This window comes from Leuciscus leuciscus, assembly GCF_965113295.1.
Source record: "Leuciscus leuciscus genome assembly, chromosome: 23".
Lineage (NCBI taxonomy): Eukaryota > Metazoa > Chordata > Actinopteri > Cypriniformes > Leuciscidae > Leuciscus > Leuciscus leuciscus.
Genome location: NC_138747.1, coordinates 6,895,876 through 6,914,072, shown reverse-complemented (window position 1 = coordinate 6,914,072; position 18,197 = coordinate 6,895,876). Strand labels below are relative to the sequence as shown.

Genomic DNA, 18,197 nt, shown 5'->3' with positions numbered 1-18,197 from the left:
AACTTCTCATTATTCAAGAAACTTAAGCTATGACCTAGTTGGCAAAGCAGTTTCATCCCCAGTGTGTTTAGGAGTTGCCAGACGTCGGCGTAGAATGAAAACAAATTCTGTTTGTGTTTTTCAGACCTGGTTAAAAGTCGTCACATATTCTGGCGCAGAGCGAACGCCGCAGCTATTATGTGTTTAAATATGCAACAACGGGACCTGTTGCAGTTAGCTCAATTGACTCCGCCCAAAGCCTTGAACTCCTCCGGCCAATCACTTGTAACCACTGTCAGTCTGATTAGTGGAGTGCATGAAGGACAGGCTGGTTCTCCATTCAGCATCTTGGCACAAACCTCTGCCCCCATCATAGGTCCGCTTCCCATTCCCAAATTTAAGGTTCACCATTTTTTTCAATTTGGGGGTCCGTTGAATTACCTTTTCAGCCCTTCGAGTGCCCTGGCGAGTTTGAGCCAAGGAGGCCCCACTGGTATAATGACGCTTGGCACAATCACCCTTCTGTTCCTCCAGCCCTGTTCCCAGGAAACAGCACAGCATGCACAATTGTGTACCGTGCTTTGCTGCCCAACCACATTGCTCTCGCCGTGGCTGCGTAGCAAGCCGGGTAACGTGGCATCTCACTGGATAACTCAGAGATTATCTTCTCAGAGTTCACACCGATTCGTTTTCTGCTTGGTTATTAATTCACATTTCCAGGGCGTAGCGGGGAAGAGCGAGGGGGAAGAAGGGAGAAAAGGAGCTGGAGGAACTTGAGGTAATGCCTGCCCAGAGTTTTAAGCATGAAGAGAGCATGACTGTTATGTTAAGCTTCTCCTAATTAAAAGCAAAGGAATGAAAAAAAAAAAAAAAAAAAAGCGAGATGAATAGACAAAGAGGGCCAGAACTGGTTCTGAGCTGGTCATAGCTGGTTCTGCTGGCTTTCATTGCTTTCCTCTATGGGCCCACTGGTTTGGAGTGTAGGTTCCCTCCCCTACTCTTTCCCCCTACTTCTGTTTATGCTTTGTAGCTAATGTGATACTAGGGCTCTGTCCTTTCAGACCAGGATTGGGAATACCAGGGGGCCAAATGGGAGCTTGGAGACGCATGTCAGCTTGTGCTTTCAGGGCTCAGCACCCCAACAGGTCCATCATAAGCAGCCACAGGGAGTCAGGCACCAAAGAAGACAGGAAGAGACCACAAAAACAGCTATAGAGACATCAGGAGCCGTATAGTGAAAGGAGAGAAGCGAGAACAACACCTCTCAGTAGAGTCAGGAAAGTGACGACTTATTCAGTTTTACGGTAACGGTGCAAAAGGTTACCGACTGTTTTGCAAAGTTAATTTGGCAGTGGCAGAGATTTGATGGAGCTGTTTTGTCATGCAAGAAGGAAGAAAAACATGATACAGAGAACCAAAGTAATAGAGGAAGTTCTGTCTGTCCATAAGGCCTATTAAAGCCTTTTTAAAGACCCTCTGTGGTGAAAATCAAGATTTGAATGTTTTTTATATTTCTATGTGGTGTTACTAATATGCTTAAAGACATGTGCAAAGTCATAAGTCAACACCATTGCTGAGTATTTTCTCCTTAAAACTGCAAAAATGTGGTTTGAAATCGCCACAAACTACCTTTTAACCACTCATGTCGACGTGCCGGCAGGCTTTAGTATATTTTATTTACTATGCTGCGAAGCAGGGGAGTCTCAAGAGAAGCCAGCTATCCCGGTTTTTATATTTAGCAACATAGCAGGTGAATTATGTATATTACGATGTTATGATGAACTATTTGCCTTTTCTCCACTGATGTTCTAAATTGTTCAAAGTGTTTCTAGGGATACTGATTTTCTGTAGCACCCCTAGTGGCAACGCTGAGAAGAATGCAACTAATCCTTGAGCTTAAAGTCAGCATGAAATTCAAATTGACATTTCTTATTTTTTTCAAAGAATATTGCGGTGTTTATAATAAATAATTTATCTATGTACATCATAATTTTTTTTTATTCATGTGCCTTCATAATTTTTAATAAAAAATATTAACTTCTTCCCCTCGCAACGACATTTCTTCTCTGATGACATGAGGATGGGACAATTACCTCTCCATTACCAGCAGCAACCTGTCACTCACATGAGATCGTAGCAATTAGCAAACAACAACAATCCACTGATCCAATCAATTACTGATCGACAAAATCAAGTGCTGGCTTACATTTTTGTCTCATTTGAGAAGTTGTTTCCCTTGGATATATTATATGTTACAATAGAGGGAAAAATTATCTCAATGTCCGTTTCATGCAGACTTTAAATTCTCAAACATTTCGGAAAGCATCAGCATGTGAAATTGAGTTTGTGTAGACTTACCTATGAGTGTGTTTCGGGCCTTGAGGATCACGTTACTATCCTATTTCAGTGCCTTACATAATACGTACCTTCACTGCTCCATTTTAGAGAGATGAACACATCTCCTTTAAGCTAGGATTAACATATACTGTTTTTTTTTTTTTTCTTATAGGGAAACAAGGGACAGACACAGTTTCTCTATAGATCTTTCGCTCTCACACACGCACACTTGAAGACCGAGAATAATCGTTCTGAAAGCATGGAGCCTGCCGAGATGAACACTATCCCCAATGGGAAGGGGCACGAAGCTGGTGAGGAGACAACTGTGACTGCAATAAAAAGCCAATCAGAAGATGCTGCTCAGTAAGTATGCGCTCAAGGGTGCACTATAGTGTCTGTCTAGTTCAGGATGCTTTATTGTCAGTCATACAGTGTGTTCAGTTTTAGTAATACAGTTTCGGTTGGTTTAATGGATTATGGATTATGGAATAAAATGTGTTTTTGGGGTGCCTTATATTAGTGCATATACCCAGTATTTATGAACATTAGTGTGTGTTTTTGCAGTATCATCCAGTCATGTCATCCTAATAAGGTGAAGCTTGTCTGTCATCACAGTCCTAAATGTCACTGAACAGCACGGTTCAGACATCACTGGGCACGTTCAGTAGCACTGATGTTATGCTCTTTCTATATAACTATGTTCAAAGCTCCAATGTGTTTGTGATTGTGTAGATGTTTATGTGTAGATGTTTATGCAAACTAATGTATATGGGTGTTTCTTAAACTACAGGAACTTTTTATGTGACGACTTTAGATTTTTTCTAAGACCCAGACATTCAATCTACAAACTACTGAAAAACAACTAGTGATGCACTGAAATTATTCCAAAATCGACTAAAATATTTGGTTGCTGAATAAAAAGCAGATTCGGAGGGTCAAAATCATTGAACTAAACGGTGATGTTTAATTAGCACTTCTCCGATGGCACGTTTTGAACAGGTAAGCGTGAGCTGTGTGGATGGTAGGTCTGGATGGACAATATCGATTTTTCATTTTTAATGGATCTTCATTTTAATGAACTGTGATTATTATTTTTTTTTTAGTCTATGCTGTTTTCAGTTGATGCATGAACAAAACTTCACTGAACATTATTTTTTAGCATGCCTATCATCCAATACATTTTTGGTATAAAAAAAAATTGGTGCATCACTATTAACTATTACTGTCTCGATGATCTACAGATTAAAATATTTTACATTTTATATTAAATACTTTTACTAACAGTTTTTTGTTTACACAAAGCAAAGCTGTCCCTCAGTTGTGGCATTGTTTCACATACAGCTACATTTTTTGCCACTAATAAAGTTTCATTAGTTAATGTACTAGTTCACAAAGAAGAGCATGCCTGAGATAAATCAAGGTAAACATCACTTGTAAAAAGAAGGTTTCACAATTGTGTCAGATTATGAAAAATGTGTGAAAATATAATTTAATTGTGTCATTTAAGATACATAAAATGCTATGAAATCTGCCTTAGCAAGACAAAGGAGTCTGAAATTTAATATCATAAATGTTTCAAAAATGCATCAAAAATAATTTCCACCACTGAATGTTGTCAAATGCAAAACATAGTAGTGTGAGATATGGTGGAACTTAATTGGTTTGTTTTTTGAAAAAAATGACAGAACACATTGCTAGTAGTAATAAATGATTAGTGACAATGCAAAAAGTGTCTTTTAAGGTAATAATTTTTTTTCTCCACATGGCCAAAAGGGCCCATAGTTGAAGAAACACCTATATATAATTGTATATGCAAAATAAAATCACCCTGCATGTAGAAGAACTGGCTACCTTCACCCTAAGGAAATGAAAAGTTTCTCTGCTAGACATCACTTCCCCCTAACTGGCCACATACCTTCATCAGTGTGTTTAACTAAGGATGTGTTCATCATGATTTCCTTGTCTCTTGTGCTTTCGTGGATGCGGCTCCTATTCTGCTCCTTAGGGAACTTGTACCAAATAGCACAGAAAATGTCAGGTACGTCATGCAGAGAGCAGAATTGTTGCAGACATACGTTTTTTTGTGTGTGTGTGTCTGCAGCTACAAATCATGCATCTATAATTAAAGCACCCACCCTCAGTTACTGTTTTAGTGGTGTTAACCCTATCTGTTGATGCACTGCCAAACAAGGCAATCCCTCATGGCTGTTGTATGTGTTTTTAGTACTGACAGAACTCCAGGTAATGCAGAGGCAAACCTGCCAGAAAGCTCAGAGTTCCTGTCCAATGTAGATGACAAGAAAAACCCTCGCTTCACGGATGTAAGTTGAACTTTTGGTAAGATTTCATGTATAGCAATATGTGACAGTGTGTCTCCTTCAGATGAGGCCATAATGTTGTGAAGTGTTTCAAACATGAATGTGTGGACTAACTGCTCTGTTTTTCTTCTTGCTTAGTTTGAGGGAAAGACTTCTTTTGGGATGTCCGTCTTCAACTTGGGAAATGCCATCATGGGAAGTGGAATTCTGGGATTAGCGTATGCCATGGCTAACACAGGCATTGTCCTCTTTATGTAAGTTACAGTTTTTGGTCAAACTCTGTGTTCAGATTTTTGGGGTAATTCCTAAAAGTGCTTTTTTAAAGGTTCCTTGTTTTGTTTTGGGGGTCTTTTACAATTGGTTTACATGCATCCAAGGTCAAAAAACACTTTAAATCTCTCATAATATTCATTGCAGAATCACCCCTTTTCTCACAGTGTCCGAAACGGTTCTGTAAAGGATTCAGCCTTTCTAAAAACTCCTCCTTTCTAAGAGTCTACTCTGCTCTTATTGGTCAGATGGCCCAGTCTGTTGTGATTTCCAGTAAGACTGGAATTACTGACGACTCTGAAAAAGCATAATAGGGGGGCACTTTAATTAGGCTTGGGTATCGAGTATCGATTGGAACCGGGACTAACTTTGCGATTTTCTCGGAATCATTCAAAAGTTTAAATTTCGATTCCTATTTTCGATTCACAGTCCGCCGACCGGAAGAAGAAACCGCTGTCTAAGTTACCAATTTGATCATTTCTAGCTCTATTCTGAACTGATGTAACTACCTAATCGATTTCAAACTGCCAAATGTTAACTCGCTGAACACTGACAGCTGTAGCCTACTTCCCCACATTAGTTAAACATTTGTAAACTGTAACGTACACACAGCATGGTAAATGCGTGTATTACTAGCACAGGTGTAAGCGTATATGGATTGTTATGCTAAACTGCGAACCGATACATTTTATGAGACGCTGTGTGAGTTGCCTTATTAACTCACACAGCGTCTCATAACATTTATTCAGAGCAAACAACCCTGACGTTAAACCTTAAAAACGTACTTATATGATGTTTCCTTATTCTTCGGTATCTTGCAAGTTGCAACCATATTCTCTCGTCCTCTGCCCGTCCGTTTGAAAACTGCGTGCGATGCCGGCGAAAAAAAAAAAAAATCATGAGAACACATTTACACATGAGTGTAAACAACCTTATTTAGCCTATTTTACCTGATAGCCCATTTTAGCTGTGAAAATAGCAATTGATGGAGAAGGTCAGACTATTTCTTTCAGAAAGACCGTTGGTTAGCTAGCTCATTTAAAATATCCCAAAAATGTTTGTTTAAAATAGATTTGATATTTATATTGTAGTTGAAAACAGCCCTGTGAGAAATTCATAGTAAAGTTCATAAAAAGTAAAAAGTTCATAGAATTAAAATTGATCTAAACTTTTTTGACCCTGCCTCTTAAAATAATCGGAATCGAGAATCGTTAGGAACCGGAACCGAAAACAAGGAATCGGAATCGGAATCGGAATCGTTCAAATTCAAAAGATAATTCATTTTAAGCTAGAATTAATATGATCATTGTGCATTTGATACATCATAAATCACTTTGTGGGGAAACATTAAAGTCAGAAGTCATTATAAATTATCTTTTATTATTGTTACGTTTTTTAATACTATTAAAAATAAAGGTTCCTAAAGGAGTTTTTCACAGCGATGCAGTAGAAGAGAGTTTTGCTGAAAAGTTCCTCAAAAGACACATTTTCTTATAAAACATAACTTAAAGAACATTTTTCCACTATAAAAAAAAACCTTTTGTGCACTGGAAACGTTCCATTTATGTTGAAGGTTCTTCATGGAAACATAGATGACAATAAAGATTTATATTTCAAATAAATTATGTTCTTTTGAACTTTCTATCAAAGAATCCTGACAATATTGTATCACTGCACAAAAATATTAAGCAGTACAACTGTTTTCAGTATTGATAATAATAAGAACATTTTTCTTGCACACCAAATCAGATATTAGAATGAAGGATCATGTGACACTAAAGACTAGGGGTGGAACGGTACACAGAAGTCACGGTTCGGTTCATACCTCGGTTCAGACATCACGGTTCGGTACGAGTTCGGTACAATGGAGGGAAAAGCAAAACAAAAATGTAGAAGGCAATTTTTTTTTAATTGTGCATGTCTGTGTAGGCTGTTCCACCAAAGGAAAATAAATGTTTTAAGCCTTGTATTTTTTAAATAAGTTTTATTAATAAAGTAAAGGCATAGAACCAGTTTATTTGTAGTGCATTGCCAATAGTTTTATATAATTAGTTTATTAATTAAATTAATAAAAAGACAAAAAGACCTTGAGATATGTTTGGTAATTGTACCTGAATGAATTTAAAATTAATTTGCTATATTTCAGATCAATATATTTGTTTTCCTTAAAATTTTAATAACACTAACTTTATTCTCATCTGAATTATAAATAATTTATTTCTGTATAAAATAATACTACCATTAAAAACAAATTTGATTTTCTTTTAATCAATGTAGAATGTGTAACTTACTCACTGTGTTGGGTGACAGTTGTAGGTTACAGTTTGACAAGAGTTTACAGTTTGACAAAAGCACAATGTTGTGTTTTATTACGAGTGTACACAAATATAAGTAAACACTTTGCAGTTTGAATGATGTCCAATGCACAAAATGAGTATGTTTTTATGTTTCCACTGTTCGATCGCGCCCGCGCCTCTCTGAACACACACACACACACGCGCACACGCACACGCACGCAGGCACACACACAACATATTCCAGCATTGCAAACTTGACATCGCAGCCTGTCCATTATAGCCTGTCTATGATTATAGCCATAGATATTATGTCTATGATTATAGCCCATAAGTTATAGCCACGGAGCTTCAGAGCTAAGGCGGGGCTACAGATTAGGTGTCCCTAAAGAACCCGCGTATCTAACAGTAGTTCCGCATTACATTAATTAATTTGCACGCGAGTTTTATTTATTTTTATACCGTGTATTCTCCGTGTGTATTCATGCACCGAACCGTGACGCCCGTACCGTCTCGGTTCAATACGAATACATGTACCGTTCCACCCCTACTAAAGACTGGAGTAATGATGCGGAAAATTCAGCTTTGCCAGCACAGAAATAATTCAATTTTAAGTATTAAAATAGAAAACAATTATTTCAAATTGTAATTATATTTCACAATATTACTGTTTTAATGTATTTGTGATCCAATAAATGCAGCCTTGGTGAGCTCAAGAGATTTCTTTCAAGGCCATAAAAGTACCGACCCCAAGCATTTGAACAGTTCTGTAAATCGATGGGATTTTCTATAGAAGTTATTAGGTACTGTATAATGTTATGGACCTGTAAGAGGCTATAGGTTTAGACTCTTATGAGGCAGTGGAAGCAGATATTTAACACTTTATAGTTCTGTTCCTGGATAACTCTTGCACATTCGCTAACAATAGTTCATGTAATATAAACATCATGTTCAAGCTCATTGGCTAATCTCTTTAGCTTTTCATAGGGTTTTTCTCAAATCTTGCTTCGGTTCTTATGCAGTGTAAACATCACAGCTTCCCTAAAGTTTGTTAGTTGTCATGATCTGGGTTAAGTCCCGTTCTCTGCACTGGTTCCCCTGCTTTATTAATCCTCCGGTAAAGCAGCCTTTATTAGTAAAGTCAGATTGCCGGAGAGATTTGTGTCCTGACTGACCTTCAGTATAGAGCTGAGCGGGCTGCACCAGGAAACTTATGTTGCACGGGAGTTCCACATTCACTCCAGGCACGCTACATTACTTTTGTTAACAAAGAGAATGATCTAATGATCTGTGCTACTTAACATGGGCTGTGCATGCTTTATGAAAACCAGTCTGGCCTTTTAATCTGGGTTAAGCAATGTACAGAGGCTTTTTTTTTCTTTTTTTTCTGAAAGGGCTTTGGGTTTGAGCTGTTAGGTGTGACTGGGGTTCTGTGATATTTGGCACACTTAAACTTTCCGTACTCTCGATTTCTGCGCGTGTGGTACCTATCTGATCTGAGAACCGTGTTTCTCCAGTGCTGATTGTGGCTTCAGGCTACACATAAATCAATCCCAGACACAATTTAATTAAACAGCACTAATATTCCTTTCAGCAATACTCTAGCTCTTGTGGATGAATTCATAAGGTTTATGGGAGTTACTATAGACCTTGCTATGGAGATATCTTTGTAGAGTCTCATACTGTAATACATTGTCGTTAGGTGTATATAGAGGAAGGACAGATTCTGAAATGTTTATGTTGGGTTTTGCCTGTATGAGCTGTGGTTTGACTTCAGGCTTGATTTTGCTCTGTCACTTTGAATCTGGGCAGCAGTTCCCTAGAGGCGAGAGTAGGTCCACATCTCCCAGAAATGCACAACATCACAAAACACAGAATATCCAGCATCACATAACACAGTGTGTGGAGTTCCTTTCTTTATTTTCTTCTAGATAGGAGTGACTCATGCTCAGATTCTTCTACTGAGAAAAAGAGCACAGTAAATTTGTCTCCTCTGGAGTTTCGCAAAAGATTTCATCATATTATCATCAGAAACCAAGTCAGAGATTTCAGTATATTAATGAATTTCTTGTGTGATAACATAAGACCATCCACTTTTACTTTTATAGTTCTATTTTTTAAAATATGATCTCAATATCTAATTTGCTTCTTTTTTTTATTTTAATTTTATTTATGAGCCAAATATGAGGCTCTACTGTCATATAATATCAGGGATATTTGAGCAGATTCACTCTGCATTTAAATGCGGTTGTCTCCTGAAACTCTGCGGTGTATACGTGATCCGTTGATCCTCTTAGCAGCATGAAAGATAAAACTTTTATTGAAATTGCGAATAGATTATATACAGAAAGAAATTAAGCGCTCCCTTAATGACTGAAGCTGTCAATCACTTCAGTTGCAGTGCAAACGCTGTGCTCAACGCTGCAAATCGTGTCGTAATTAAAGCAAATAAGCACGGGACCATTTGAAAGCAACCGCCTATCAGTGGGTACCGAACTGAGTCGAAATAGTATTGGCTATTAGACCCTCAGTCTAACCATGCCTATTGATTCCCAACCCGCACCCGCAAATGACCACGTAAACATTATTCCACACGTTACATCAAATATTAACGGTTCATGAAGCATAACTGATTGTCTTTGAAAGAGCAGCTCTTTGAGAAAGATTATGACAAACAACAAATCCTCAACTTTTGCCTTGAAATTAGGCTTTCTGAAATTAGGCTACATGATTTAATGTTTCTGGAATAAAAGACATGTTCATGAGAGACAGTGGGAGCAAGAATTGTGTCATACGAAGTAGTTATGAGATCATATCTGATATGATAATTTGCTGTAGGACCATGCTGGATTAAATGTTCATATATTCTTTCTCCATCAAAATAATTTTTAATAGCCTCAGTGACACAGCGCTGCTGGAGTCTCAATTAACAGTGCTTGGATTTCATCCACTTCTTCCTCCATGTGCTGAAGAGGTGTTTTTACATTGATTGAAAATCTGATGAAGCCACTTGGATGAAAGTTCTTCAATAAATGGAGAAACACGTACAGATGCTCCAGAGTAAATTGTGTAATTTGTCTTCAGGTTCTAACAAGGCATTCTAGCAAAGTATCACTCGAGACCGGTCTCAATCTCAGATTTATAACTCTCTTGTGGTGAGCTCACTGACAAAAAAATCAAGATGACAAAATCACCAAATATGGCAGATATGTAGAGAGAAATGCTGATTATCAATACATTTCATTCTGTGCTGAAATTAATCAACAGAAAATGTTGATTTAATTTAAAAAAAATTATATGATCATTTTATATTAATATATAATGTTTTAACTGCACTACCATTCAAAACTTTGGGGCCAGTAAGATTTTTATTTTTGAAAGTAATTAATATTTTTAATTTATCTATCAAGGACCCATTAAATTGATCAAAACTGACAGTAATGACTTTTATAATGTTATAAAATATTTCTATTTCAAAATAAATACTGTTCTTTTCTATTTATCAAAGAATCCAGAAAAAATGTATCCCGGTTTTCATTATTCCATTTATTTTATTATCCATTGATGATAATGATAAGAAATGTTTCTTAAGCACATTATTATAATTATATACTGTTATTAGCATATTAGAATGATTTCTGAATGATCATGTGTACACTGAAGACTGGAGTAATGATGCTGGAAATTCATTTTTGCATAACAGGAATAAATGATAAACGGAGCAATTAGAAGATTTCAATTCTAATTACATTTTAAACAATATTAAAATAGAAAACGGTTATTTAAATAATAATAATATGTTGGTGTTTTTAGGGTATTTTTGATCAAATAAATGCAGCCTGGGCAGGCAAAAGGAACTTTTTCAAAAACAAATTGTACCAACCCCAAACTTTTGAACGTTATATTGTATATAAATATTACAGTTTTTCTCAGTCGCTTTGGTGCATTTCTCACATCATCATTATCTGTCAAGCAAATTTTACACATTTTTTGAAAATCTTTTCTTTTTTTTTTGTGCAAATGTCTCCTAAATTTAACAATTTCTCTCAGGTGAATCTCAGCTTTCACTGATGAGAATGGGTGTGTGAAGCATTAGTTGCAACCAATGTTCAATTCTAATGTACTGCAATATTGTTTCCAGTTGTGCACAGCTCTACCCAAAGGGAGTTTATGTTTGTTGTAAATAAGGGTGTATTTTTCTTTTGCACAATGCTGTGAACAAATTAGAATTGCAAAGAGCATATGCAGTAAAAATGTGAAACATACATATTCAGTGTCTTGTACTCAGTTACCTCACTAAATACAGTAATGTGTAACTTTACTGTATTTTTCAAATGGCTGTGCAAATAGTATATAGTGCTGTCTTGAGCATTCTCAGGTAGTGTCACCAAGATCTGACTTTTTTTGCATTGGAAAACATTTACAGAGTAAACTGTCATAATGAAAACATGACAAAGCCATTTGACTATCTTATTCATAAACAATGGTGTCAGGACTTTTCATCTTGATGACACTGACACTTTCATTGACATGAAAACTTGCTTTTGAGGAATGAGCTATCCATTTTGAGCAAGTGACACGCTTTTGCAGGTTATCAACTAGGTTTTGCAGTTTGTACTAATTGTTTTGAGAACTGCATTAACTGTTGTGCAAATGTAAATAGTGATGTGAGAAATGCACCAAAGCGACTGAGAAAAACTGTAACATACATTTTAGATATTTTCAGTAAACATAAGAATACATAGAAGTCACAAATATTGTAGATAGATAGATAGATAGATAGATGCAAAACAGGAACAGAACACAGTGAAAACCAAACAAAACAAAACCAGACGTGATGGACGGACGGACAGACAGACAGACAGACAGACAGATAGATAGACAGATAGACATAGATAGATAGATAGATAGATAGATAGATAGATAGATAGATAGATAGATAGATAGATAGATAGATAGATAGATAGATAGATAGATAGATAGATAGATAGATTGATTGATTGATTGATTGATTGATTGATTGATAGATAGATACAGATAGATAGACAGATAGACAGACAGATAGATTGATAGATAGATAGATAGATAGATAGATAGATAGATAGATAGATAGATAGATAGATAGATAGATAGATAGATAGATAACATTCTTCTGTGCACTTAACAGGCTAAACAAAGGCTGCATTTACACTGCAGGTCTTAAAGCCCAAATCCGATTTGCTGACTATGGGCCCTATTTTAACGATCTGAAACGCAAGTGTCAAGCGCAAAACGCAAGTAACTTTGTGGGCGGGTCTCGGCGCTGTTGCTATTTTCCTGGCGGGATAAATGACTCTTGCGCCAGGCGCAAATCTAAAATGGGTTGGTCTGAAGTAGCTTCATTATTCATAGGTGTGGTTTGGGCGTAACGTGAAATAAACCAATCAGAGCGTCATCTCACATTCCCTTTAAGAGCAGACGCGCTTTTTCCATAGCGGATTGCTATTGTAACGGCGGATTTGCCAGGCGCACGCCAGGAGCGGTTCACAGCCGAGGAGACAGACGTTCTCGTCATGGCCGTAAAAGAGAGAAGTTACATTGAAAAGGAGAAACACACCCAAATTAACTTCGGTTAAACAGGCGTATGATAATTTGGGTAAATGTGTAAGCTAGATATATGCTTTTATAATAAATTGTCTATCTATCTATCTATCTATCTATCTATCTATCTATCTATCTATCTATCTATCTATCGTATGATTTGCAAAAATGAAAACGGCTGCTTCTGTGTGAGAGAATCAAAGTGCGCGTTGTGCACACGCTACATTGATTATGGCCAAGCATGCGCCCTTAAAATAGCATATGCATATAACATGCGCAACGCGCCACTGACTTTAAACAATTTTTTCCTGCTTAGTGGCGCAATTGTTTTCTAAACCTGAAAAATAGCATGAAGGAACGTTTGCGCCGGAACACGCCTCCTCTTTGCGCTGAACCGCCCCCGGGAGCACAAGTGTATTTCCTAACTTACCGACGTGCTTCTGTGGAGGGAAAAGTCCGCTTTGCGCTGGTGCAAAATAGGAATGATACATGCGTCGGTGTACAAAGTCACTTGCGCTGGGTGCAAGATAGGGCCCTATATCCGATTTTTTTGACGACCCACTTAAAGGGTTAGTTCACCCAAAAATGAAAATTCTGTCAGTAATTACTCACCCTCATGTTGTTCCAACCCCGTAAGACCTTCGTTCATCTTCGGAACACAAATTAAGATTTTAATTTTAAGTCAGTTTACGTCGTGTTTTAGCGCAGCGCGTCTGTGTTGCACGTCACCACGCATCACACACATGACAAGCGTCGACCAATAGTGAGCCTACGTGGTGACGTGCCCACTGACTCGAGGCCCAGAGAGAAGGAAATGAATAGTGGAATAAAGTCGTTATTTTTGTTTGTTTTTCCGCACAAAAAGTATTCTCGTCGCTTGATAAACTTAAGATTGAGCCACTGTAGTCACTTGGACTACATTAACGATCTTTTTAATAACTTTTCTGGGCCAGCAAGTTTCAATCACTTAGAAGCCTATGGAGGAGTGATCAGCTCTCAGATTTAATCAAAAATATCTTAATTTGTGTTCCGAAGATGAACGAAGGTCTTACGGGGTTGGAACAACATGAGGGTGAGTAATTACTGACATAATTTTCATTTTTTGGGTGAACTAACCCTTTAAATCATCTTTTAAAAGTGACCCGTATCCGATTTTTGCATTTACACTATACACTGCTGAAACTACCAAATGTAGACGTTCTGACCCGGAAAAGGAAGTAAAACAGCACGAAATTCAATGGATGCAGATGCAAATAAAATTATCCAGTGTTTTGCTTTCCACAATATTTTGAAAAGTCAGCAAAAAAAGTCAGCAAAACATTGGTCTCGTACGGCGGAGAAAAAAGAGGAGAGCCCTTGTTGCAGCCTGGGCGAATTTAGCGATGATCAACCCTGCATTTTTGCCTGCACTGTCTCTTCACCCCAAAGACTCAAAAGACATAAAACCTCCGCATTACTCCACTGTGTAGCCTTCGTCCTCCATCGCGCCTATAATAAGTCATGTGATCTCAGTTGGTGGTGCCCACCTGAGTTGACGTCACTTTTTTAATGACGTACGACTCGCATTTACTGGGGAATATCCGATTTGTCTGCTTACGCGGCACACGCAAATGCACGTATCCGATTCATATCCGATTTATTACCACATATGAGTGAGGCCTGAATCCGATCTGAGAAAATCGGAATCCATGCGTTTTTTTCCTGCTTACACGTTCACCGGTCATATCCGATCTGTGTCACATGAGAGGAAAAAATCGGAATTGGGTCACTTGAACCATTTGGTGTAAATGGGGCCTAAGAAGTTTTTTGCATCTTTTGGAGCTTGGATAATATCAAATATTTCATTACAATCAGCTGCTAAAAAAGTTGATTAGATGCTGAACTGATTGCATGCTGTCTTCATTCAAGCCAGCTGCATCTATTAACACACTGCAGCTGGTGAACAAATCACACGCTCTGTCTCAGTTTCAGCAGATTTTTCAAAGCTTTTTAATCTCGTAATGCTGCCTACTCCTGCGTAATTTGTTATTAAACGTGAGCGATTAGCTATACCAATTGTTCTCTGCTTATATATGACTGGAATGTTAGTCAGAGATGGGAGTTTTGATGCTGAATATCTGTTTCAGAGCTCGTGTGAGTCAAGGCAACAGCGTTTTCAGCAGAACTGCACTCGTTGACTTCTGCAGTTCAGCCACGTCATTTGGAAAAAAGAAGGACAAGGGAAAACGTGAGAAAGTGCAGAGTTGAAACTGAGTGCTTGGCAGAGAGTGGTTAGGCCTGGTCCGTAGAGATGCCAAGACATTCTGGAACTAGGAAAAGGGACTAAACAGGGCATTTTTATGCAAGAAAAAGAGTCAGTAGAGCGTGTTTCAGTTTCACAGCTTGAGATGTTTGTCCAGATGTTGACAGCTGGAGGGTGCCGTTGCATTTATGGGCTATCTTGCCTGTGATTACGCTGTCTAGTATTTTTCCACCTTATTGAGGCTAGAACCTCTTTTCAACTCTTAGCATTAGGCCTGTAACTATTTAATGTTCTATATTCTATTTCTATATATTAATATTCATAAATGTAACATATTTATAAATGATTTAGATCTACAATGAAAATTGTTTAGTTATTCAATTAAAAATTATCTATCTATCTATCTATCTATCTATCTATCTATCTATCTATCTATCTATCTATCTATCTATCTATCTATCTATCTATCTATCTATCTATCTATCTATCTATCTATCTATCTATCTATCTATCTATCTATCTATCTATCTATCTATCTATCTATCTATCTATCTATCTATCTATCTATCTATCTATCTATCTATCTGTATATTGTCACTGATATGTTTAATTTTATTGTATTTTGTGATTTGAGTTGGATTACCACATGTATGGTTTGATCCTACTACCTTTCAGTTGAACACAGAATGTTTTTCAACCATTGGCCGTTTAAGTATTATATAAATATAACACATAGTCACAACGGGTCATGAAAGTGACATTTGGGTCCAATTGCATTTATTTAATCTTTTCTGTCTTTCAGAATTCTTCTCACTGCTGTTGCTGGCCTGTCTTCATACTCCATTCACCTGCTGCTAAAATCTTCAGGCATTGTGGGTGAGTATTTCATTACACTGACCTGAGACCAGTTTAAACTCTCTTCTGTAGTTAAGATTGTTAAATGGATAGGGAAAACTGTTCCTGAGTTAAAATGAAGAGCCGGTTTAGATAGAGGCGTTAACTGATGTGACATTGGTTTCTCTGTTGGCTCAGTGACCATCTGCCTCATTGCTCTGTGAGAGATTTTAATTGGCAAGAATATTTCTGGTGTGCATTAGGCTAAAAATAGCCAAGCGTCTGCTGTGCTTGATCAATTGTGGCTGTCATTGTCAATGCTATATCAACTATATGCCCATGGTTACATTGATGCCCCAAACCCATGTCAACCACATGGTTACCTTGAAAACTGACAAACCTTACAAATACCATGATATACATATTACTTGATGATAGTGTAAGGTTTTGTCCAAGGATGATGAATAGAAACTCCAAAAGGGTACTAATAACAAAAAGGTATTTATTTAAACAAAACAAACACAGGTTATCCGAAGATGAGTAAGTAATATGACAGCATGCGCATAACAACACGACAATACCCAACAATGAACTGAAAACCAAGAGGAAATTAAATAATACAGTCATAACGAACTCCAAGACTAACAGGTGTGATCGTTAAATGAATAAAATGAATATCCATTGCAACTAATGAATGGCAAAAGAAACAGGCGACTGAAGAGAAACAAACTGAAAGTCTATGAAAATTAAACTAAACACAAACAGAACATGACAGATATTTATTATTATTAGTATTATTATTATTACTAATATATATACGTTTTTAAATGGATTAGTGTATTCAATTAAATTCATATACAATGATTATTATTGTTATTATTTGAGTTTTTTTATGTGGGAGATTAATGTTTTTTACTATATTGTTGTATATTAATAGCAATCGGGCGATGTGTGAATTTAATTTCTTTTTGATTTGTTGTCAGGCATTAGAGCTTATGAGCAACTGGGCTTCCGAGCCTTCGGCACACCAGGCAAGATGGCTGCCGGCATTGCAATCACCCTGCAGAACATTGGAGGTGAGACGCTGTCAAAAGTTACGTCTCGGGAGACACAATGTAATGCTTTGTGACCCTGTCAAGGACACAGCACAGTTCTGCAGAGAAAGTGACAGGACGTAGATAGATAGCATTGTCATTCATTTCTCATTTACAGTCCAGGTCATCGCTTTGTTTTTTTTTTATTCCTTCAATCTCATTGTAACCTGTCCTCCCTTTCCTCCATGTTGTCCTCATTTTCGAAAGCTGTAGCCTATTTCAACTATATATTATTATTATTATTATTATTATTATTATTATTATGGTCCATCTGTTAGGGCACACCGATTATTTTCAGCATAATTTTTTCTTAAAATGTTTATACCAGTATCCTGCCTATTGTAAAACATTATCATTTCTTCTTTTTTTAATGTATTTTTCTTTTAATATTGCTTTGCATTTCCGTCAATAGTTTTTAGAGAGCTTTGTCATTTTAACTGTGATTTGATCTACAGTAGTGGAAAAAGACCCTAAGCTGGTTGCTGTTTGGTGCATGTTTATAGTAACTAAATATAGAACTGATTCTCTTCTTTACTGTGACATTTGCTTCCAGGATAATAACCACAATCCCCTGGAGTAGACAAATACGTACTGGATTAGGGTGTTTACTGTATGTGTGTGTTTGTGTATGAATCTCACTCTCTCTTTCTCTCCTCTCATAGCCATGTCCAGCTACTTGTACATAGTGAAGTACGAGTTTCCACTGGTTATCCAGGCTTTTCTCAAGGTGGACAGTACATCAGGGTGAGTACACATGTCTGTGTGTGTTTAAAGTTGTTTTTTAGTTCTCAGAAAGCAACACAAATACATCTTGTTTTTTCCCACTGTTTATTGGCCACATCAGGACTCTAGATTACCACGCGACCCGTTTCAAGCATGTTAGGGTATCAGCACACGGAAGCACTCGCTAGAAAGTCAAATGAAACATGAGATCTGTTTAATGTCTCTAATTGTCGACAAAAGGGAAACCAAAAGTAGTCTCCTGCTTCAAATGTTTCTCTTAAGAAAAAGACCCAGTAACGTGTCCAAAGATTCAAAAAAGATATTTCAAGACAAGAGATCAGACTTTTCTTTATTTTATAACCCTATTCATGGGTTTCATCAGGTCCCTTTTCACAGGTGTATAAAATCAAGAACCTAGATTATGAATGCAGACTGCATTGTGCTTGATTAATACACCTGTGGAAAGGGACCTGATAAAATCCATGAATACACTTGGCATCGATGGTTCAATAAAGACCTTTTAACA

General features: G+C 37.2%; 1 protein-coding gene across 2 annotated transcripts in view; it reads left to right on the top strand.

Moving 5' to 3' along the window:
- Positions 1 to 18,197, top strand: part of slc38a3a (solute carrier family 38 member 3a) — a 59,970-nt gene that overhangs the window by 21,026 nt on the left and 20,747 nt on the right. The window contains exons 2-8 of one of the 2 annotated variants that reach the window (XM_082155480.1): positions 2,489 to 2,679; positions 4,322 to 4,354; positions 4,541 to 4,637; positions 4,773 to 4,888; positions 15,823 to 15,896; positions 16,838 to 16,930; positions 17,611 to 17,692. In XM_082155480.1, coding sequence (XP_082011606.1) covers positions 2,576 to 2,679; positions 4,322 to 4,354; positions 4,541 to 4,637; positions 4,773 to 4,888; positions 15,823 to 15,896; positions 16,838 to 16,930; positions 17,611 to 17,692 — 599 coding nt within the window. In that variant the 5' untranslated portion in view covers positions 2,489 to 2,575. The remainder of the gene's footprint in view (positions 1 to 2,488; positions 2,680 to 4,321; positions 4,355 to 4,540; positions 4,638 to 4,772; positions 4,889 to 15,822; positions 15,897 to 16,837; positions 16,931 to 17,610; positions 17,693 to 18,197) is intronic. The other variant, XM_082155481.1, reaches the window with a different exon arrangement.